The sequence below is a fragment of the Topomyia yanbarensis genome, chromosome 2 (assembly GCF_030247195.1).
Source record: "Topomyia yanbarensis strain Yona2022 chromosome 2, ASM3024719v1, whole genome shotgun sequence".
Classification (NCBI taxonomy): domain Eukaryota; kingdom Metazoa; phylum Arthropoda; class Insecta; order Diptera; family Culicidae; genus Topomyia; species Topomyia yanbarensis.
Genome location: NC_080671.1, coordinates 238234003 through 238259273, shown reverse-complemented (window position 1 = coordinate 238259273; position 25271 = coordinate 238234003). Strand labels below are relative to the sequence as shown.

The window sequence follows — 25271 nt, the reverse complement described above, 5'->3', positions numbered from 1 at the left end:
GTTCGGCACAGAATATGAGTTATGTAAACCCAATATTTACGGATGATATTATCGATGAGTTAAAGCAAATTTCTAGCGCAGTAAACTCACTGGAACAAAAGACTGTTGCTTCACCCACAACAGATTCCTTCCCTAGTTTAGAGGCTGAGATGTCCGTCGAGGCAGCCAGTAACTCAGGCTGGCGTTTCCTTGGCAACTCTAAGGTATGGAAGGCTGATTGGTCCGAATACGACGCACGTAAATTGCGGCGTCTCAATCAACAAAAAGCGGCGGAGAAAGCAAGAATAAAGAAGAAACGGAATAAACAGAGGCCCGCTAATGCACTTGACACCACCCGTAACAGTAATAATAATACCAAGCGTCGCAAGAATCACGGTTACAAGCACCACACAATTTTCGACAAAAATAACGGATGTGATTACAACCACAGCAGATTTGCGTACCATGATAACAAACGCCGCGACATCGACAATCTTCCGTTGAATAGAGAGCTACTGGCTGAGGCAAAGAAACGTTTTTCGAGGCCACCTTCAACTTCGTTCAGACCTACCGTTGCATTCCAGAGAGGCGATGTTTTAAACCCGTGCCCTACCGACCAACCTAGCACCTCACATCGAACAGCTGCTGCCACACCTATGTACCCCTCCGGAATTGGCGCCTGTCAGTGTTTTTGCCGCAATCGACGCGCTCATTAGAGCAAGATAATAATGAATTGACAAATCTTATTGCGATTCAAGATTTAGAAGAGGTAGAGCTAGGTCTAATTAATTCCCATTCAACTAACACTTCTCCAAGAGAATCTCAGTCAAGAACAGAAATCTTGGTCTATTGCCAAAACTTTAACCGCATGAAAAGTGCAGCTAAGATGAATGTGATTCAAAACAAAATATTAGGTTGTCATTATTCCGTAATTTTAGCAACTGAGACTAGTTGGGACGAAACAGTGAGAAGTGAAGAAGTTTTCGGGAGCAATTACAATGTCTTTAGGGATGATCGTGATTGTCATGTATCTGGTAAGAAGTCAGGAGGGGGAGCTTTGATTGCGATTTCAGCAAAACTAAATGCAGAAGTTATCAAAACTATAAAATCAAAAGAATTCGAGCATGTGTGGGTGAAAGTACATGTTAAAGACGAAACTCACGTTTTCGCTTCGGTGTATTTTCCTCCAAATTTTGCTCGAAAAACGACTTACGAAAAGTTTTATCATGCTGCTGAATGCATTATTAATAGTCTTTCCCCGCACGTAAAAGTTCACATATATGGCGATTTCAATCAACGCGGTATTGATTTCATACCAGATGCTGATAATGAGAGCATCCTACTTCCTGTTGTAGGGGAAAATGAAACTTTGCAGTTCATTTGCGATAAATCTGCCAGTTTAGGACTTAATCAAATAAATCACATAAGAAATCAGCGACATTGCTATTTAGATTTATTAATGACGAATATAGACGAAGACTTCTGTGTAACGGAATCACTTACTCCCTTATGGAAGAATGAAGCTTATCATACAGCCATTGAGTTTTCTATATTCTTGCATGTTAACGACAGACCTGGTGATAGTGAATTTGAGGAGGTATTTGATTACGAGTCCGCTAACTATGAAAGCTTGAGGCAAAAAATTAATGCAATAAACTGGCAAATGATTTTAAGAAATGAAGAAAATGTTGAAGCTGCCGTAGACATCTTCTACAAAATATTATTTGAAGTCATTCACGAAGATATACCTTTGAAAGGAAGAAGGCGTCACTATAACTCAAAACATCCCATCTGGTTTAATAGAGAAATCAAAAATTTAAAAAATCGTAAGCAGAAAGCACACAAAATCTACAAAAAATACAACAGCGAAGATAACTTAACAAACTATTTAAATCTATGCGATCAATTGAACCTTGCCATTGATATCGCGTTTGAAGAGTACAATGCAAGAACAGAACGCAATATAAAAACTTGCCCAAAAAACTTCTTTAATTACGTAAAAACTAAAATAAAATCGGATTATTTCCCAACAGAAATGCATCTTGATGGAAAGGTAGGCGATAACTCAGAGGAAATCTGCAATCTTTTTGCAACATTCTTCCAGGAAGTTTACACTACATTTTCAGAGAAGGATCGAGAGCGTGAATACTTTTCTTTCCTCCCAGAACTTTCAAGAGATATTAACATTAAACAGATAAAAGTACATACAATCATGGATGCCTTAAAAAACTTGGATAGCTCTAAAAGCCCTGGACCTGATGGCGTTCCACCGGTGTTCTTAAAAACTTTGTCAATAGAATTAACCGCTCCTTTATTTTGGCTTTTTAACATGTCTCTAGAATCAGGTTGTTTTCCTAAAACATGGAAAAGCTCTTTCCTAGTTCCAATTTTTAAAAATGGCAAAAAATCTGATGTGCGTAACTATCGTGGAATAGCTATCATCTCGTGCATTCCCAAGATTTTCGAGGCGATTGTTAATGAAAATTTATTCCACCAAATCAAGAACAGAATTACCCATGTGCAACATGGTTTTTTCAAAGGGCGTTCTACAAGTACAAATCTACTCGAATTCATTAACTACACATTAACAGCAATGGATAACGGAAACCACGTTGAAGCTCTTTATACAGATTTTAGCAAAGCATTTGATCGCATCGACATACCCATGCTACTTTTTAAATTAGAAAAAATAGGGTTTGAGCCAGGACTTCTTACATGGGTACAATCATATCTTACAAATCGTGAACAAGCTGTTAGATTTAAAGGGATAAAATCAATCCCAATTCAAGTTACATCAGGAGTCCCTCAAGGGTCTCATTTGGGCCCGCTATTCTTTATTTTATTTATTAACGACATTTCCTTCATTCTAAAAAATGTAAAAGTTCTTATATATGCTGATGATATGAAACTATTTCTAGAAATAAGAAATGGTGAAGACTTTCAGACATTTCAAAACGAAGTAAATATATTTTATACATGGTGTAATCAAAGCCTGCTGAAACTGAATGTAAAAAAATGTAATTCCATAACATTGAGTAGAAAGAATAATATACAGAACAATAGAGTCTTATTGGGAAACCAACAAGTAGAAAAGTGTGACAGAATAAGAGATCTAGGAGTTATTATAGATTCCAAAATAACATTCATAGATCATTATAACACAATAATTAACAAAGCAAACAGCACACTAGGTTTTATTAAACGCTTTAGCTATAATTTCCAAGATCCCTACACAATAAAAACATTATATGTAGCCTATGTGCGTTCAACACTAGAATATTGTAGCATAGTTTGGTCGCCTTTTTCAGCAACGCATGCAAACCGGATAGAATCAGTACAAAAGCAGTTTTTGATGTTCGCTCTTCGTAAACTAGGTTGGACTGGACTACATTTGCCATCTTATGAAGCACGGTGCATGCTAATTGACATTCAAACCTTGAAAGATCGTCGTGAATTTACTATGGTATCATTTGTAAACGACATTGTATCACATCGTATTGATTCAATCGAACTTTTATCGAAACTAAATTTTTATGCTCCTTCTCGACAACTACGTAACCGCAGCATCTTTTGTACAATTCGCCATCGCACTAGTTACGCCAAGTTTGGCCCTTTAAACCAAATGATGAATATTTACAACAAACATTGCGAAAGCATTGACTTCACTATGTCGAAAACAAAACTTAAGCAGCAGTTTAAAGTAAACCAAAATTTTAACTAGTGTTAATTTAGTTTAATAATTATTGTAAGAAACCGGTCTACATCTGATTGACGACTTGAAATAAATAAATAAATAAATAAATAAATAAATAAATAAATAAATAAATAAATAAATTGTTACCCTGACGGGTTACAGGGTACGAGGTGATAGGTCATATAACCTTACATCTATATAATCATTCTCAATATATACGGGAATCTTAATTCCAACGTTTTCACTTTCAACCACGTGTTTTAAGGTGTTCTTCAAAGCGAAACGCTCGGCTTGTGCTCCGGGGGAAGTACCTGTGTCGAATCGATTATTTTGGACATCGCAGCAGCAAAGCTCTTCCAATCAATGTTTCGTGTGAGGTCGTAGGGAACTTTGATTGGTCCCGAAGGTCTTGAACGAGTGGTGATTGCAATTACATTCGGCAGGTGATCACTACCGTGGGGATCAGATACTACTTTCCACTTGCTATCTAACCGTAGTGATGTCGAGCATAGAGATATGTCCAGTGCACTTGCTGGTGGTCTAGGAATCTGTGTCATTTCCCCTGTGTTACGAATTGTCATATTGAAGTTGTCACAAAGGTCTTGAATTGTCGAGGGTTGATTATTGTCGTATAGAGAGCCACACCCTGTGCCGTGAGAGTTAAATTCTCCAAGAAGCAGGCGGGTCGAAGGAAGGTGTTCAATCACGTTGGAGAATCTTCGATATCCCATCATGGCCCTAGGAGGAATATAATTAGAAGCAATGCAACGATCTTTGCCTTTGATCGTTGTTTGACAAGCGACAACTCCAACGTCGAAGGGAGGTTGATTTGATTGAAGTAGTAGCACTTTTTGATCCCTAAAAATACCCCTCCATATGAATCTTCTCGATCCAAGCGGATATTGTTAAAATCGTGGAAGTTGAAGTTTATATTAGAGGTAAGCCATGTTTCACATAGAGAAAATGCATCACAATGATTGTAATTTAGCAAGTGTTTTAATGAACCAAATTTAGGGATAATACTTCTGCAGTTGCACTGTAAACAGTGATCAGATCCGTGATTTGGTTTAATAAGTTAGCCATCGAAGGATACGATCGCTGCAAGGAGGGGCCATTGTTCAGTCAACTGTTTACAAAACTATTCTAATTGATGGTAGAATAGCAACCAGCAAGCTTTTCATAGGATCGGTAATGTTGAAAGCTGTGAATATCCAGTCTACAATGTCAGAAAATTTAAGGAATTACGTTTTAGGTTGAGTTTCTAACTGTAAATTGCGAGCATCGGATTTTTGGTGCTTCGGGGAGTGCTGAAAACTCATGGTTGTATCTCAATTTCTCAACACCAGGAGGTATTATCTTCAGATTTGTAGCAGCACTGCCACTTCATGAACTATTTTTATTTTGTATCCTTGTTTGGGACAACCTAAGACCCTTACGTGATAATTCGGGCGAGTTTTGATTAGATTTTTTTCTAGTGTTTCCAAGCGGATCCAAAGAATGCCCCTCGCAAGGGTCATTAGAGGCATTATCGTCAGTTGGCAGAAGAGCGTATGGGTTTCAAAGATAAGTTTTTTAAGCATTTCTGCGTAAGAGCGTCTGGAGCGATCTTTGGCGGATCGCTTCAGTTTATCCGCGCGAAGTTTGTACGTTGGGCATGTCAAAAGTGCATGCGGATTCTCCCCACATTATACATACTTCTCAGAGGGCCTGCCGCAAGTATCATCCGCATGGCGTGCTCCTCATTTACCGCACCGTTGCTTTTCGCTACAGTAGGTGGCCGTATGACCTAGCTGCTTGCAGTTGGAACAATTCATAACCCGCGGTACAAACAGACGCACAGGTAGCTCGGAAGGGTTGATCTGGCGAAGAATGCGCGAAACAAGTCTGATGGATAGTAATTCCCATCTTCGATGGACTTTGAGTGTGCTTGATTGCTAAACCCGCATCACTTACCACACCGTCAATCTCCATACCACGAGAAGGATTGTAGACGCGATATTCCATTGTGAAGAGGCTATTGCTAACTATTGCTATTGTTTGTAACGACTAAGCGCAGTTTATCTGACTGAACCTTTTTAATCTCGGTTACGACCGAGTAGCGTTTTGTCAGCTCCGATGCAACAGTTATGCTGTAACACGAAAATATACCACCCAAGGACCAACGGATCCATCCTGGTAAGCCTTGACTCGCTGGCGAATGACGGATCTCAATAGTGGCATGTCTGTAATAATATACGTACATGGAACTATTGAGAACCAGAGCTACAGGTCCAAAGCCCTGGTAAAGGAGGATGGTTGTGATGATCCGGGCCGAGATCACCACGTAAAGCAAGGTAGGGCATAACCCCAATTCCAAGGCGTGAAGCGACCCGTGACGAGGGATGAGTGATCGACGGGGTGAAAAAGATGTTCGATCGTTAACGGAGCCTGTGGGGTACCTGGGCAACCCCCACAGTAAGCGTCCCTTACCACGCTAATGCGGAGCTCTGGCGTGGCGGACATTTATTTCTCGCGCAACTCGTGGGATTTTACATGGAGTTATCAAAAAATAAAAACAAACAGACGGAGGTGCCAAACCCCTTCGCTAGAGGTGGTTTGGCGAGGTCTCTCCCCCCCCCCCCCCCGTGGGGAGAGTAGTGGAGCGATGAGTGCTGCATCTGAAAGCACCAGTGACTCCCCAGCAGCGGTAGGAAATAGCCCTACCAGTGCACCGGAGGGGCCACTATCTGCGATGCGCAAAGTAGCGAAGCAACTCGATTCAATAATCGAGTTCGCTAGCGCAAAGCAGAATATAGCCAAGGAGTTGAAGTTGAGCCTCCTGGAGTTCCGGAAAGCTGTTCGTGTCGCAAGACAGGAACAGCAGGCCTATGCTAAGAGGGTGGAATGTCGGGAGAGGCCCGACAGAGAAACCCAGACAGTGGCCTCCAATAGGGAGGAAAGAGAGAAGGTCGATAGAGGTTCACAGACAGTGGCCTTTACCTTCTACGGAGCAGCCACGTCGATCGGAGCGGCGACCGAGTTCCCCTCGAAGGGAAAAGGAAAGGGCAATCGCAAGACGGCATCGAACGCGAAGCGCCCTAGGAAGTCGCCAGGCGAGGGTTCCAAAACCGACACCACTCGGCGTGCAACCGTTAAGGTCAAACGCCGTTTGGGCGAGGTAAGCGAGGGCGAGAGTGACCTCGCTGTGGAGAGCGATGGTACCAGCAACCCGGCACGACCGGGGCAGGGGGGCTCATACCCCTGGACGCTGGTCATCAAGAAAAAGCCGGCACCGACACCGGAGGTACCGCGGCCTGCGAAGAAGGCCAAGGACAGAGGCGAAGCCTTGTGGTTAAAAACCGACAAGGACAAATACGCCGATGTCCTAAAATCGATGAAGGCGGCCGAAAGCCTCTCGGCCGTTGGGCAGGATGTGCGCAGCGTAAGACGCACTAACACGGGAGAGATGCTTCTGGTACTGAAGCGAGGCGCACAATCTAGTGCAGTATACAAGGCCTTGGCCCAAGAGGTCCTTGGTGAGGGCGCCCAAATCAGGTCGCTAGGTGCGGAAACGACTCTCCAGTGCAAGCACTTGGACGAGTTCACGACCGCAGAAGACGTCGTCGCAGCCGTTAAGGAGCACTGCGACGTCACAATCGAGCGGGCCTCTGTGCGATTGAGAGATGGATTCTCTGGCACCCAAGTAGCCTACTTCAGGCTACTGAGGGCGGATGCCAAAAAGGTAACCGAGAAAGGGAAGCTGAAGATCGGCTGATCGGTATGCCCTATTAGTATACCCCAGCCGCCTTCAGTGGATAGGTGCTATCGGTGCCTTGAGTCCGGCCACAAAGCATACGAATGCAAAGGCATAGATAGGAGCAAACTATGTCGTCGCTGCGGCGAGGAGGGACATAAAGAGCGGGGGTGCACTAAGGCACACAAGTGCCTTATCTGCACCGCTAAGAAGCAAGCCCATAAACATGCTATGGGCGGACCTTCGTGTCCCTTCGGTGAGTTAAATAAGAAGAAGCCGTGAACGTCACACAGCTAAATCTTAACCATTGTGCAGCAGCCCAACAGCTGCTGTGGCAGTCGGTCTCGGAGTCGAGGACAGATGTCGCCCTCTTATCAGACCCGTACAGCATTCCTGCCGGCAACGGCAACTGGGTGTCGGACGGGTCTGGAATGGTGGCAATCTGTACAACGGGACGGTTCCCGGTTCAAGAGGTAATACACCCCTCCGCCGAGGGTGTGGCGATTGCCAAGATCAATGGTGTGTTCTATTGCAGCTGCTACGCCCCACCAAGGTGGCCAATAGAACAGTTCTACCAGATGATAGACAGGCTCTCGTCGGACCTAGTGGGCCGGAAACCGGTAGTAATAGCGGGAGACTTTAACGCTTGGGCAGTGGAGTGGGGCAGCCGCTGTACAAATAGCAGGGGTCAAGCGCTAATGGAAGCGCTTGCGAAACTCGATACTGTGCTAGCTAATAATGGCTCCGCTAGTACATTCCGTAGAAACGGAGTGGAGGCGTGGATTGATGTGACCTTTGCCAGCCCGAGTCTGGCTCCAGGCATGGAATGGAGGGTAGACGAAGGCTACACCCATAGCGACCATTTAGCAATCCGCTTTAAGATCAACTATGGTGTGCAGCATCCGAGGGCGGGAGATCCCTGTCAGGTACGCGGGTGGAAGTCCAATCACTTCGACAGCGAAGCTTTCACCGCTGCCCTGGGCCTCGAGGCCAACACCGACAGTCTAAGCGGGGATGCGCTGGTAGCTGTTCTATCACGCGCGTGCGACGCCACTATGCCGAGAAAAACACTGCAAAGAAACGGTAGATGCCCGGTATACTGGTGGAGTGCCGAGATTGCAGCTACGGTCAGCCTGCCTCAGAGCTAGACGTAGGATGCAAAGAGCTCGCACCGAGGATGCAAGAGAGAATCGCCGTGAAGTGTTTCGAGCTGCGAAATTAGCCCTTAACAAGGCTATTAAAAGCAGCAAGAGAGCGTGTTTCGACAACCTGTGTGAGAGTGCCAACGCGAATCCGTGGGGTGACGCCTACCGGATTGTGATGGCCAAGACCATAGGGGGCTCCTCACCCCCAGAACGGTCTCCGGACCGGTTGGCAACGATCATCGAAGTACTCTTCCCGTCTCGAGCCACAAGCCCCTGGCCACCTGCATTACGAGACAGTGCGGGCACGGTCGAAATGGTGGCTCCAGTGACGAATGAAGAACTACTCGCAGTGGCTAAATCCCTAGCAATGAACAAAGCTCCAGGGCCGGATGGAGTTCCAAACAACGCTCTCAAGGCAGCTATCATAGCGAACCCGAACATGTTCAGGCTAGCTATGCAGAGATGCCTTGACGAGTGCCGTTTACCCGATATATGGAAAAGGCAGAAACTGGTGCTGTTGCCGAAGCCCGGGAAGCCGCCAGGCGACCCATCGGCGTACAGACCAATCTGTCTGATAGACACGACTGGCAAACTGCTTGAGAGGATCATCCTCAACAGGCTCACCCCGTACGCGGAAGGTACGGACGGTCTGTCAAGCAACCAGTTTGGCTTTCGGAAGGGTAAGTCCACAGTGGACGCTCTCAACTCAGTGATAAATACTGCTGAGATAGCGATCCAACAAAAAAGGCGAGGTATTCGATACTGTGCGTTAGTGACACTTGACGTGAAGAACGCATTCAACAGCGCAAGCTGGGATGCCATCGCGCTCTCGTTACACCGGCTTAGCCTACCGGTGGGTCTGTACCGGATCCTGGAAAGTTACTTCCAAAACCGCGTACTGCTATACGAGACCAATGCCGGTCAGAAAAGGGTTCCGATTACCGCCGGAGTCCCGCAGGGCTCGATCCTAGGCCCGGTGCTATGGAACCTCATGTACGACGGGGTTCTGAGACTGAAGTGCCCTCCTGGGGTCAAGATCGACGTACGTAACCTTGGAGGTCTACGGGGAGTCAATTCCTGAGGTAGAACTAACCGCAGAACACGCGATTAGCACGGTGGAGGAAAGGATGACCGCGAGAGGCCTGGAGCTCGCTCATCATAAGACGGAGGTAGTTATCGTCAACAACCGCAAGCCGGCACAACATGCAGTTATCCATGTGGGAGAAGTCGCGATCACTTCACAGCGAAGTCTGAAGTCTCTCGGAGTCATTATAGACGACAAGCTGACCTTCGGCAGCCATGTCGACTATACGTGCAAGAGAGCGTCGACTGCTGTTGCGGCTCTATCGAGAATGATGTCCAACAGCTCAAAGGTGTGCGCCAGTAGACGTAGGTTACTGGCAGGCGTTGCCGTATCTATCCTCAGGTACGGCGGCCCGTCATGGTCAAGAGCACTGAGGGTAACCAGTTACCTACAGAAACTGGAGAGCACCTACCGCGTGATGTGCCTCAGAGTGATATCTGCCTACCGCACGGTATCACACGATGCATCCTGAGTGATAGCGAGCATGATGCCAGTCGGGCTGGTCATTCGGAAAGATGAAGAGTGCTTTGAGCTACGTGGAAATAGGGGAGCCCGCGAGCGCACCAGGGTGACCTCGGTCGCCAGATGGCAGCGTGAGTGGGACAACTCCTCGAAAGGTAGGTGGACCCACCGGCTGATACCTAGCATATCGAGCTGGGTGGGAAGACCCCATGGGGAAGTTCACTTCCACCTGACACGATTCCTGTCAGGCCATGGCTGTTTCCGTCAGTACCTCCACAGGTTCGGGCACGCGGAGGTCCCAGTCTGCCCGGACTGCCCAGGTGTAGATGAAACTGCCGAACACATACTGTTCGTATGTCATCGGTTCGACGTCGAAAGAAGAGCAATGCTTGACGTCTGTGGCTGGGACACAACCCCGGATACCCTTATTCAGCGGATGTGTCAATCGGTGGAGAAGTGGAACGCAGTCTCGGCTGCTACCATCCAGATTGCCAGTAGGCTACAGGTAATCTGGCGAACCGAGCAACAGACGACGGGCACGACTAACTAGTGATTGGTTAGCTGGAGCAAAAAAGGCCAAGCGCAAAAAAAGAGAGTGAATGGTCTGTTCATGCCGAGGCAGGTTTGGCGCAACGAATGGCAACCGCGTAAGGGGTAAACCCAGCCACCCCGAAGCAAGACAGAAGAGTGAGTGGAGTAAGTGGACTGCCTCATGCTAAGACGGGAGGGTCATAGCGTAGTATGTTGGAACTTAGCTATCGATGCCTCATGGCGTGGCAGAGGAGTGAAAGGGTGAGCATCCAAGTCAGTCTCACACTGCATGTTAAGGGTGAGCATAAAAGTCAGCCTCACAGGTTGGTAGAGGCTAGCACAAAAGTCAGCCTAGCAAGGAATGAAAAAGGTGAGCACACAAGTCAGCCTCGCATGGTATGTCAGAAGTGGGGCCTAAGAAAAATGTCCCACATGGGATGCCAGGGGGAGTGACAAAGGTACAATAGAGTGGCACGATTGAGAGTGGATCAGGTGATAGGGTGAGCACCCAAGTCAGCCTCACATGGTATGGGTAGGGCGAGCACAAAAGTAAGCCTAGCAAGGAATGAGTAAGGTGAGCACACAAGTCAGCCTCGCATGGAACGTAAAAGGTGAGCACAAAAGTCAGCCTCATGTGGGAGTGTTTGAGAGTGAATCAAAGTGCGATTGAGAGAGCACCCAAGTAAGCCTCATACAGGATGTATGAACGCGTGAGTGAGAGTGAATGAGTATATTTAATACAGCCATCCCCCCAGAAGTAATACCGAGAGGTAGTTCCTGGGAGGAATGATGGCGGAGCCCAATGGAGTTTAGTCGGTATTAATGGCTGGTCACCATTCGAGTCCGACACGCCCCCAGTGCACCCCGTGCGGTAGATTGGACCCTACCAATAGCACGTGTACTGGGCTAGGACATAAAAGTCTTCGCCATTGTAAAAAAAAGCCTTGACTCGGGGGGCTGTGAGACATTGGGGGAAGTGGGGAAGGGCGATCGTACGCAGATAAGATTAACTTTTCTAGGCAATACTTCCAGGCAGGCTCTTTGGAGTTCAGTATGCCCTTGTTTGAAAATCTTAGGATACGCTCCGTAGCCGGCTTCCCAGAGCTTGAAAAAACACCTCAAAAACTAAACGAGATCTTCTTTTTATCGCACGATTGTGGGCTCGAAGACTAACTAAACAACTACATAATAAACTAAGCATTACAAGTCGCATTGCTTGCTTGGAGCGAATCCAAAATCTTCTATCCTTCTAAACCTCCAAATCCGCGACACCTATGGAAGAGTCGTCGTCCTTCCGTTAAGTAGGTGAAGCGTCAATATTTCACGTCTACCTTGTCCTTTATCCATGATGGTGACGGCCGACAATGGTGGCTATCATGCTGTTGAGGTTTTGTGTATGACGTATTGGTATGAATTCCCTAAACAGCTCTTATTAGATAATCAGCAGTCAAACATGATGAAGCCAGTGTCTAAACTGCCAATATCAACACCACAATGCAACACGACGCAAGTCTGTTACTGAACTTTTGGGATTCCTTATAAAAACTGCGATGGCGAAAAAATTCAAATGAAGTTGTGTGGGTTCAAGTTCGCTTACATCAGTCTCGTTTTTTAATTACAGATAGCATACAAGGTCCTCACGAAAAACGACTGTTGAACCATCTATTAGCAACATATAACACGCTAGAGCGTCCTGTTGCTAATGAATCTGAATCCTTGAAGGTGAAGTTTGGATTGACTTTACAGCAGATTATAGATGTGGTAAGTTCGAAGACCGATTTCAGTATTACTCCAAGAATGTCTATATTTTGATTGCATATGAAACGGAATACCAATTTTCCTGTCTGCAGAATAGTATAAACATAAACATAATCAGTGTTTGGTGACAGTCCAGCTGTGATTGTAGTTCGCAATTAATTGAAATCAAGAAGAAAAAAACTAAACGAATTTACATGTATTTTTAGGATGAGAAGAATCAGATTCTAACCACGAACGCGTGGTTAAATTTGGTAAGTGGCATGTACCCGGTAAAAGCAGCGGAAAATTGCATTTTAAACCTAATTTGTTGTTGCAATTATTGAATATAACTTAATGGCATCCGTGTAAAACATACAAAATAATATTACAAAATTAAAAACTTGTGACCGTCGTGATCGCATATGTTAATAGTCATTGTTGTGCGTTAGTCACTTCCCGATTTTCGGAAAGAGTCGACATAGGAAGTAATATATAATAGCTGAAAGGTTGAATTTTCAATTCTAGGCATTGACTAATAGATTCAGATTTAAAAAGAAGCGACTTTTTAAATCTGAATCTATTAGTCAATTTCAGTAACAACTTTACGTAAAATAACTCATATTAAAACTATTTGTTAGCTATTTATTTTTAACCCTCTGAAATTCGTTCAGTGCACTGAGTGCACAACGTTCTGAAGTTCAGGTACAATCGTCTTAGAGCTGTATGCGTCCTCCTACATGCAGCTAATGGTTCGATTGGCCGGGATTGAAAATAAATGAACGGATTGTTCCAGAATAGGTATTACTAAACCAAATTCGAATGGTAGCAAAACAAGTCGACCGAATTCGACCATTAACTTTCTGTCAAAAGGCATATGTTATAGAAACACAATATACTAATCTACTATTAAAACCTGTGTGCTGGCGCACACGGTTATCTTTCGCACTCCATTAATCGCAATCTTTGTCTTTACTGTCAGTGTAGCATTGCCATATTCAGTATTTTTTACAGTACAGACAAATTACTTACTCACTCCTAAACGATCTACCACTATTTATAGCGACACAGATTGATTGGTAAAACGGCCATTGTTATCGAAATGAATTCAAAGATTTCCAGTAATTCAGTATATGTATTTGTTTCAGCTAACATGTGTCGGTTAAGCTTTAGAATGAGTTTGAGTAAAATGCTCGACGTTTGCGATTGACACCCTACAGTAGAGATTGTACAGTCGTTTCCGGTACGTTTTTCTCAGTTTTGTTTCCACTTTCTTATCATTTTCTGTTCGCCATTCCGAAGTTTGCGCTTTATCATGGTCCAATACGTCTCGATCGGACGATGTTCTGGACGAAGTTCTCAATCCCTACAGGTGGGTTTATCTTTTTCTGCACAAATTGCCCCGAATTAACCGGTTTTTGATCACACTGTATCAAAAACTAAAAAACCTTTGACGACCTTTGAGACAGTCTAATGATAACCTAAAAATTTATCCAAGGTGCGATGAGACAACCCTGGAGGGTTTTAACTTATTTCAAATAAAAATTGCTATTTTCACGAAAAATTTCGCCATTCTATGAGGAAAAAGCCCACCTAGAGGAAAAATTATCTCAAAAACTCAACGTAGGGGTTAGGTATATTTTAACATAGAATGTGTATGCAGAGTTTGAAATAAGTCGGTTAAGTATTTTTTCAATGACAGTTAACACCGTAAATCGTGATTTTCCAGAGACATTCTACAAAAAGCTTCGTCACCGAGTCGCTTTTTGAAATTTTTGCATGGAAAAATTGCAGAATGTTATTGAAATCAGGGCCGCGTGAAAACATCGATGTACCACAATTCCATTTGCATAAACGAACGTGATTTAATGTGTATGTAATGTAAGCGTGTGCATTGCGAAAAGGAAAACAATCCTTACTAATGGACCCCTCACCCTATGCTTTCTACCCACTCGGCGTAAAGTGTTTCGCCGCCCCTGATTGAAATGATACATTATAATGTAAAAAAGTTTTGATCAATTACCTTCACCGAAATAGCGAAACAATTGTTATTTTCACGCTGGAACCCTCTCCGCTTAAAAAGACACATTTTCGGAACTTGTAAATCCAACCACACTCGCACTCTGGTATAAATCGCAACCAAGAGGGTGACATGACGTCATACTATCGTAGTCAACATAAGAACATTGATTGTAACGAAATTTATTCTAAATACGAACGAGGAGCACTTTTGTTTGAATCAAATCGAAGAAAGTGTGCATTGTTTTAGGGTAACAGGAGTATTTTGGACCGCTTTAGGAAGTCATGAGAAAAAAATCTGAAAAAATACGGCTTGGCTACGTAATTTGGATCATTTAACATGGCTAATATGTACGGGCTTATCATTTTTTGGATAAGTAGTGTTCTAAATAGTCAAATAAACGTAAATACTTGGGAAAAATGAAAAATCGTTAACGCGCATTTTTCTCATTTTGGACCACTCAACTTTATTTTGAACCGTAAACAAAGCATATTTTGGACCATCGAATCCTTTGTGCCATTGCTGCAAACATATTTTGTATAAATCTCGAAACAGATTTTGGACCATCTAAATAGCATAGCATAGCATAACAAAAACGACCGCAATCATCATGTGTGGCTGGTACAGTGACATCTTTGTATACAATAGTATAGTTCACTACACACTTGGCCATGTCCTTACGATCGCCAAAGGGAAGGAAATGTTAATTGAATACCTGCTTAAGAAGATGTGGGAAACTCACACAATCACCATAGGCATTACGGATGTTAGAATTGGTTAGTAGGGAAGAGAATTGAGATGTGGGTTTGGAGTTATTTATATAATATTCAACTATATGGATAATAAAAATTAATTATAAATTAGATTTATCTCACCAAATTCACTTGGCTGGTCTGTAACAGGTGCAGGCTTCCGAAACCACCGTTATGGCACTTTTCCCGAGCATTCCACTTAGATGGGATACCGCAACAATAAAAAATGACACTAAATCCAAAAAATGACACCAGCAGATTTTGGACCATCTAAATGTTCACATATCTTACTTTGTAGGATGAATTTGTACATGATTGACTAAGAAGTGCTTTTCTAGGAACAAAAAGTGAACTTTTTTTTAAATGCAGAGTAGATATGCAAAGAGCTGTCAGAGTTGATTGGGAGCATGGCGATAATATGTTATCGTTTGGAAATAGCTCACATATTTTGGACATACCCAAAATAACAATTTCCATACATCTAATTGCTTTTTTCAACCTAAAATCAATTTCTTATACATTTTATAAGCATGGTAACGATATTTGCATGATTGAAATGTTTACACTTTAGAAATAATAACTCTTCGATGTTGGTTACAACAATGCTACCTCCTCCTGATTTTGGATCAGTTCAGCTGAAACGTGAAAACACGATTAAAAATTTTCAATTCATTGCTTCCAATTAAACCATTTCACTCAGAATATAACGGGAGGTGCTTTCTAACATGATAATTTAAGTGTTACATTAGCAATATTTCAATTTGTTATGAGCTTTAAATGGAAAAATGTACAAATCATCGTCAGGTGGTCCAAAATATGGTACTGGTCCAAAATACCCTCGTTACCCTACATTGTTTACTGCAACATCTAAGAGAAGAGAAGACACTCGCGTAGCCAATTTGATCCAGTCCTAACCTCAATATTGAACCAGCTTCTGATTGGTCGTTTTGCTAATCATGAGCGTTTATTATATTTACCAACGGGATGGAAATCAGTGCTGCTGAATCTATTCTGGCTACTTTTCATACACATCAACATTTCATGCAAATTGAAAAAAGTCATGAATGACGATATAGTTACGTATACTGACACGAATAAAAATTAAATTAAATTTTTAAATGCAGCTTATGCATTGTAAATTGTTGGTTGAGGTGCGATTTTCGAGGTACAATTATTTTCAGCAATTGCGAAAAGCATACAAAAGGAATCTGGCAACGATGAACGTTTGTTGTCTTTAGATTTACTGCAGGGCCCAGTCGGGAAAATTAAGAAGAGCAAGAAGCCTGTTGTCGTCTCTTCTCTTAGTGCAACATATGTTTCTTAATGACATTTCAACCGATTTTGACGTTGTCAAACTGACCCCCATCTATCGGTGGAAAATCGATGTTGCATATTGTCAAACTCTGTATGTAGAGATAGGGACATCGGTTACCTGATCGCAATCGAACTGCACCCTGTAGAAGTTTGGGTATTATCGAAGACTCCATATCAAGAAGACTGGCAACTCTGTCCAGAATCCGGAGACAGTAACAACAACGCCACTTGCGGGTAAAGGTGGTACTTTCCATAGTGATGCACACACACATATACATTTTTACATAAAGCTTCCTCCCTTCTTCCAATAGAGGCGCTGTAACCTCTGTCGCTTCTCGTTTGTATGGGGGAAGAAAAGAGATATCAGTCTTCTTGATATGGAGTCTTCGGTATTATGCTTTTCCCCGAAGATTAGCACGCGACGGAATCGATGCAAAATAGCGAAAGAATTGAAAATGTGCACTGTTAGTTTCAACCACAAAGTTTAGTACAAATATCAGGTGAAATGGAGGACCTGTCAGTCAGGAATCCGACTGACATAAATTGACAGTTGATGGATTTATTCACCTCATCACAACATGCAGAGCGAAAACTGGAAAGTATTTGTTGCTATTTTTGGTACCAGATAATTTATTGATGTCCCATTGGTGAGCTTTTTTAATTCCCAACTCGATTCCATTACCTTTTCTTAAACTTTGTTCTTTGTGCAAGATCATCACACTCAATTCAGTTTAGCAATTCCCCGAGAGGCGTGCAGTTAGCAAATTTAGAAACCGATTTCTAAACGAAGTGAAATTTGTTTGCTGATTTTCACCGAAATATTTTCTGAGTATTAACTATGAAACGTCACTTTTACTGAGATCTCAAATTGTTTACTGAAATCTGCACATCAATTTCGGCAAAAGATGCGAAAAAACTGAGATTCGACAGAAAAAAACTAAATGTGAATAATCGTTCAAAAACCGATTTAATCCACCTATCATTGAGATGAGATATTTCTTACGCATATCACTGTTTTATTATTCATTAGTTTACTGAACACACGCAACTAGAGAGATAGGCAGAGTTTCGAGTCCTGCACGAATAACACTTGGAATAAACTAAATAAATTAAAGAAAAAAAAACAAATAAAAAATTAAAATAACTATAAAGAAAAAAAGATGGATAGAATGATTCATATAAATCAAATTAATAAAATAAATCAAATTGAAATGAAAATTAGACAATATTAAAAAAGTTATGAAATTAGGAGTGTAAATTAAATTGTTTCAAGCTAATAAACTGTCATCCAATAATAAAAAGAACTGACTAAACCGAATTAATTAAATGAAGAAACTGAATAAAATAATTAACAATTTAATGAAATAATTAAAATAAATAATATAAATAATATGAATAAAACCAACAAAAAATATTAAATTAATGAGATAAATAATATGAATAATACGGATAAATTAACCCTTTCATGCCAAATATTTTCTATCACATATATGGTTCAAAAACCGTTTTTCTTAACCCTTTCATGCCCAACTTTTTTCTAGTTCAGGTAGGGTTTCAAAACTATTTTTCCTTGAAAACGGTGGGGTTAAGAAACACGAAAAGCCTTTTTTCATAAAGATAGGTGCTTCCCTCGCAGTGTTATAAGCTGCTCAATTTTTACCTTCCAATGCTCAATACAATTCTCCAAGAATACTTACAATTGTCTAATTGCGTGGAAACGTAGCGGAACGTCTAAATTTATAAGATTTATCAGTTTTCAATAATATTGCAACATAACGAAGATATATGAGAAATTCATTTTCCGTCATCAATGTAAATTGTCCCTAGCAGCACTGCTCTGTCGGAATCCAATCAGACTAATTGCAATAACTTCAGTTCTAGAGCTGATCCTTGTCACTGTTAATACTCAAATGAAAGGCAATCGTCACATTTATTAGTCATATTTGTTTTTGTGAGCAAAGCTTGCCTCAATTAAAAGTTATAGCTGTTTAAAAACGTCGTTGTCCACAAACAACATGGGCATGAATGGGTTAAAAGTGTTAGAGTAAAGAAACACGAAAAACCTATTTTGATCAAGATAGATGCATATCTAGCAGTGTGAGAAGCAGCTCAATTTTTACATACCGATGCTTAATACACATCTGCTGCAAAGTTTTCAATAGTTCGATTGGGCAGAAAAGATAGCTGAAAGCAGACATTGAAAAAATTTATCACTTCAACCAGAGTTTTTAATAGTAGAGTTGCGTAAAGAGGATTGGCAACATTGGACCAATCATTGGTCTTTTTTAAATTTTGGCAACCTTTTATTTTTAGTTAAATTTCAAATGACTTAACCCGAACGCTTCAGTTAGAAGTTAACTTTGTGCATTTAAAAATTTAAAATTAAGTGTTTAGTTTTATTTTGTAAAAATCAGTACGACAAGGCGACAAGGCAACACAAAATATCCAGTTTGGTATAACGAGCAAATTAAAAATTTAAAAAATCGTAAACAAAAGGCCCACAAAAAGTATAAAAAAATCAGAAATGAAAGGAACTTATTTAACTATTTGGACATTTGCGATCAACTAAACCTATCCATTAAAATAGCATTTGAAGAGTATAACTCAAAAACCGAACTTCAAATAAAATCTTGCCCAAAAAATTTCTTTAATCATGTTAAAAATAATTTAAAATCGGAAAACTTCCCTTCAAAAATGAAACTTAAAGAAAATGTCGGTGTCAACGCGGAACAAATCTGCAATCTTTTCGCAACCTTCTTTCAAGACATCTATACCACATTTTCTGAAGAAGATCGTGATCGCGAATATTTCGGTTTCTTCCCAGAATTCACCACAGACATTGGCGTCAATCATGTCAGTGTGCAAGATATTATGGAGGCTCTAAACAAACTAGATGCCTCCAAAGGTTCTGGACCTGACGGGATCCCACCCGTATTTATGAAGAACTTAGCGTTGGAACTCACAGCTCCTCTGTTTTGGCTTTTTAACATGTCGCTTGAATCTGGCATTTTCCCCAATTTATGGAAAAGCTCGTACCTGGTACCCATTTTTAAAAGTGGCAAAAAATCTGACATATGTAACTACCGTGGAATTGCCATTATGTCATGTATGCCTAAACTCTTTGAAGCAATCGTTAACGAAAAACTATTCAATCAAATCAAAAACAGAATTACTAACATGCAGCATGGGTTCTTCAAAGGACGTTCAACTAATACAAATTTACTAGAATTCGTTAACTACTCATTGATTGCAATGGAGAATGGAAACTACACTGAAGCTCTTTACACGGACTTTAGCAAGGCATTTGATCGTATCGACATACCCTTGCTATTATTCAAACTGAAAAAATTAGGAATTGAATCAGGTCTTCTCAAATGGCTCGAATCATATTTAACTAACCGTCAACAAATAGTTAGATTTAAAGGGAAGAAATCGAATCCCATTCAAGTCACATCATGAGTTCCTCAAGGCTCCCATCTAGGCCCTCTTTTGTTCATTTTATTCGTAAACGACATATCATACATTCTCAAAAACATAAAAGTTCTTATCTATGCCGACGACATGAAGCTCTTTTTAGAAATTAGGAACGAACAAGACATAAAGATATTACAGGAAGAAATACATATGTTTTACCTCTGGTGTAACAAAAGCCTTCTGCAACTAAACGTAAAAAAATGTAATGCAATAACTTTTAGTAGAAAACGAAATACACCTGACATTTCAATCACTCTAGGAAATCAAGTGGTACAAAAGTGCGAAAGAGTTAAAGATTTGGGAGTCATTCTAGATTCAAAATTAACATTCATTGACCATTACAACACAATCATCAATAGAGCAAATAACATGCTTGGATTTATAAAGCGTTTTAGTTACAATTTTAATGATCCATATACAATTAAAACATTATACATCTCGTATGTAAGGTCAATACTGGAATATTGTAGCATAGTTTGGTCACCTTTCTCAATCACACATGAAGAAAGAATAGAATCAGTACAATGGCAATTTTTATTGTTTGCACTTCGCAAAATAGGTTGGACATGATTTCCTCTCCCATCTTATAAAGCTCGCTGTATGCTCATTAACATCCAAACACTAAAAGAGCGCCGAGAATATGCAATGGTTTCATTTCTAAACGATATAATTTCGTGTCGTATTGATTCAGTCGAACTTCTATCTAAACTTAATTTTTATATACCTTCCCGGCAGTTACGAATCCGAAATACATTTATAACAAACAATTATCGTACAAATTATGCCAAGTTTGGACCATTAAATCAGATGATGGCAACTTACAACAAGCACTGCGAAGCTATTGACTTAACAATGACAAAAAGCAAATTAAAAAAATATTTCAATTCTATTCGCTTATAAAGAACATCCTAAAGTAGTGCTATGTAAACCAGATAGTGTTTAGTTTAGTTATTAGTATTTTATGTTTTAAGTGTATACTATATTTTATCGTTGTAACAAAACGGTCTACTCTTGTTTGACGACAATAAATAAATAAAAAATAAATAAAATCGTATAAAGAATTTAAGCTTTTTCCGGTTCTCAACTGATCCGCAACTAAGAACGAAATGCATTGATTTTTGCCGCTTGCCGTCTGATTGGGGTGTGACAAAAAACAGTCGAATTTGCAGCGTAAGATAAATTTGAAATAGGTCCATATGTATAAGTGGAATGCATACACAAATTTGTCAAAATTTTAGCTGCACTTTAACTATGAGAAATATCTTCATATTTCCACTGTCGGTGGAAGAGCTGTTCCGGTGTTTAAAATAGTGCCAAATTTGAATATCAGTGAACATATATTTTTTAATAATTGTCATTAAGCAAAATATTAACATTATTTAAATGTTAATATTACATCATTGAATTTTTTCTCATAATTATAATCACATAATAACGATACTCCCCACGCATTCGAGCATTGTTATTCTTCGTGTCCGATAGGTAGATGTTTTGAGTGTTCAATAGGTAGATTTGCTTCAGTCTTTGCGCAACTGTTCTTTATAAACTGTGACTTCAACAATATTTAAGAAAACGAAGATATATCAAAGTATTATTTCACCGATTCTAACAATGTATCTGGCAGCATTGCTCCAGTGAAATCCAATCAGAACAATTGCAATAACTTCAGTTCTACGGCTATTTCTTGTAACTATTAGCGCTCAAATAAACGGTGATAGCCACAATTATTAGTTTTACTTTTTAGTGAGGAAATGTTATAACTGTTTGAAATAACAGGGTATGCAGAGGGTTAATAAAATCAATAAAATGAATAGCATGAATAAAATAAACAAAAAGAAGAATGTGATAAAATAATGAAAATATTTTCTCTCCATATATTTTAAAATTTTTTAATTTTGTTTGCTTTTAAACAATAAAATGATTGAAATGAAAAAATCAGCAATACTAAGAAATAATAAAATTAATAAAATAAATTAAGTAGTGCCTAAGTGATGTTCTAGATGAAATGAATAAAATGAATGACTGGACAAAATTAGTCAGATTATAAAATGAATAAAATGTGTAAACCCTAAAAATAATATAAAATTGCATAACACGAAAAAGGAGAATACTATAGATAGACCCCAGATGCATTCGATAGTCATGTAAGAAGGTATTGGTTTAGTCACTCGCATCCTCACAATACGGACGCCGTCATTCGTAATAGATTCTACTTATCCATATTGCGACATGATTCGTTTGATGTTATCTTTTGTATTTGTATTTTGTATTTTTATTTTATCATTTTTCTCTAGTGCGCGGGGCCAAATCATGGATACGCACGTCCACCATGTTGTTTTTCATATGCACGGGGATCTTGATTCTGGTGTTATTAAATTCGACCTCGTGTTGCATGTTGTTCTTTGCAATGAAGTTCTCAGCCTGTGCTAAACTTCTACACGTGATAAAAAGACAGTTTTTGACGTGGTGCAGCTGAATATACGTAACTCCAGCGAGATTAAGCTCCATTTTAACCTTAACTAACTGTTCCACTTCCTGAACTGTGGGTCTAACACGAGTTTTATTAAAGTCGATCTAAATCGTGTTATCCCGTAGTTCGCGCCATTTGTTTCATTTAGCAAACTAATTTCACTCTGCAACCGGGGGCAACAAAACAATTTGTGCACTGATATAGAACAAAAGCTGGCTTGATTGACTGGTGCCTATAGCCTGCTAAAGCGTAGCGATTTTTTTTTGCTTCTGCTTTGTGCGAGGTCAGAAGATAGAAACTGTGATTGTAATTCTCGCTAATTTACGTGTATAATACGGAGCACCCAAACGAAATGTCCCCAAATTGAATCGTCCAATGCCTGTACTAATTCTGGCATTCAAGCTTCAATTGGAGCGGCCTCAGCATAAGGCAAATTTGGGCAATTGAAACCATCGCTATAAGTTAAATGTATCCTTTTACTGGGCTGCAAGTATAGTTCGATAGTTCATGGGTCTTTGGACGCCATTTTTCCCGGATCTAATTTGTGGATATTTTTAGAATTTGATTCGTTATTTTTTCATAAAAGTGCATTCCAATACAATGAATCCGCATTTTCAATAATATCAACCCAAAACAGGCGTTCTCAATTTTTAAACGACACATTTGAGCATACGTTTCATTCAAAATTCAGTAGAGATACGAAAAGTTTAAAAAAAAGTAAGTACACGTGGGATGTCTGTAAAATGAGCATTTTACAGCCAAAACCATTTACTAGGTCGGATTTGCCCCACCTTACCCTACATAATGCAACTGATAATTTTAACGCCATAATTAGTAAAACATAAACCTGCAAAAGAAGATAAACTTTCACTTGAATTTTGTTATTCAAAAGCACAGTTGCTCTGGGTGAAGCTACGGGTATAATATGAGTTTGAATAATGTTAGAAATCTATTTTCTCACTACTAGGTGAATTACTTGGTGATCTGTGCATTCATATATCATCCAACGTCTATCTTACGATTGGATGCAATGCTTAATCTAACGGATAAATACATCAACTCTGGACAAATTTTCACTTTGAAGTGAATTTACACATTGTTTTGTCTTTGATAGGGTGACCATATCAGACGAGTAAAAAACCGGGACAGTCGAAAGGGTACTGCTTCCTTCCATTACCTCTCAATCGACATTGCCTTTACCGCATGTTTTCGGCAGTTAAAAAGTTCTGGGGTCTGGTAGGCAGAGCTTCGACAGTAAAAAAGTTCTGGGAGTCTGGGAGGAAGAGCATGGCCAGAAAGCCTTTCATCGGAATTCGATCACCAAGAACTTTTTCGGATTTACACAAAGTAAGTTCTTGCTACACCACCATAAACAAACGTTTCATGCTGAGACGGTCTGTGCAGGACCGGCGAGGAGTTTTCAGTACTGGCAATCTCCAATGACAACCATTATCTATCGATTTGAGAGCTTCAAAACTTACTGTTGTTGCCAAAAATTTCTCCGTTCATTCAATTGTTATATGAAAACTGGCGGATAGCTTGGTGAAATAATATCAGTTTGAGCCCGAGCTTGAAAAAATGCGTGAACTTGAAAGAAAACAAAATTCAAATGGGGAAGTAATAGACGCATCACAACGATCGTTGACGTTGTGCGTAGGTTCTGTTGTTTTAGTATTCGTTAGTGCCTGAGCTGCAACTCCGGTGGTTTGTGATTTAGTTGATGTTGATGAAGGGCTGTGTGATGGGTATGCTTGCAGTTGATATTGCTTCGTTAGTGGTTTGTGTAAATGGTTTCTCGTAGTGTGTCTTCTTGTGTAACAACGTAGGGCATGCAGGGGTCTGTCCTTCATATGTGCACAACGTGATTTGAGATTTGGTCATGAATTTTGCTTTGAATTGAAAGTTCAGATATGAAGGAATAGGTTCCGTCACTCGCATTCTCACGAAACAAACACCGTAGGAAATACCTAGAAAAAAATTTCTCCAGGTTTCAAACTTAAAGGATTCCACCGTTACGTATTCCGACATGATGGTTGTAAAAAAATTATTAGTGGTACCCAGGTGTAGATCGTGCACACGCATATCAATCTTACCATTGTCAATATATACGGGTATCTTGGTCCCAACATTATCATACTCAACGACGTATTGCATGTTGTCTTCCATAGCGTAGCTTTCTGTTATGGCCAAAATTTTAAACGTTATCCGTACCGAGTGTGGTGGGCTTGTATAACGACGACTTCCGTTAGTCTAAACTGCATTTGCAAATTTGCTGTTGAGTTTAAAACATCTTGAAACGAATTATCGATATCGCACTGATGAAAGGAACGCTGCTTTATTGTTCACACTGGCTTTGGACGAATTTTATTATTCGATTGCTTTGCTTCTTTATAGTACTGGCACGGCACATAAAGACAGCACACTTTAGGTAGAAACGTTCGTTTGATTCATTGCACTGTTAACAAGCAGAGCGACTGGTATCAACCCTGTAGTAATTCCATGATCCCCAGCTCTAGAGAGCGCTCAATGACATTATTCCACAATAGTTGCTATTTTTCTTATGGAATGGATTTCCAGTAAGACGAAAGTGTAACGTTCTAGGGTTAAAGTAACTAATTAAGTACGACTTTTAGCGTTGGATTGAACATTTAGTGCTTGCCCCTCGCCCGTTCAACTGTATTGTTTGTTACTTTTATATATATATATATATATATATATATATATATATATATATATATATATATATATATATATATATATATATATATATATATATATATATATATATATATATATATATATATATATATATATATATATATATATATATATATATATATATATATATATATATATATATATATATATATATATATATA

The 25271-nt window shown here is 40.3% G+C and overlaps 1 protein-coding gene across 15 annotated transcripts in view; it reads left to right on the top strand.

The window, feature by feature from the left end:
- LOC131678358 (neuronal acetylcholine receptor subunit alpha-7) overlaps positions 1-25271 on the top strand; it is a 1795942-nt gene that overhangs the window by 377723 nt on the left and 1392948 nt on the right. For 14 of the 15 annotated variants that reach the window (XR_009303634.1, XR_009303635.1, XM_058958445.1 and 11 more), the window contains one exon: positions 12250-12389. Coding sequence is in view for 13 of the 15 variants with exons in the window: in XM_058958445.1 (XP_058814428.1) it covers positions 12250-12389 (140 nt within the window). In the remaining 2 variants the exon portion in view is untranslated. Of the gene's footprint in view, positions 1-12249; positions 12390-12592; positions 12638-25271 lie in introns of all 15 variants that reach the window. The other variant, XM_058958434.1, reaches the window with a different exon arrangement.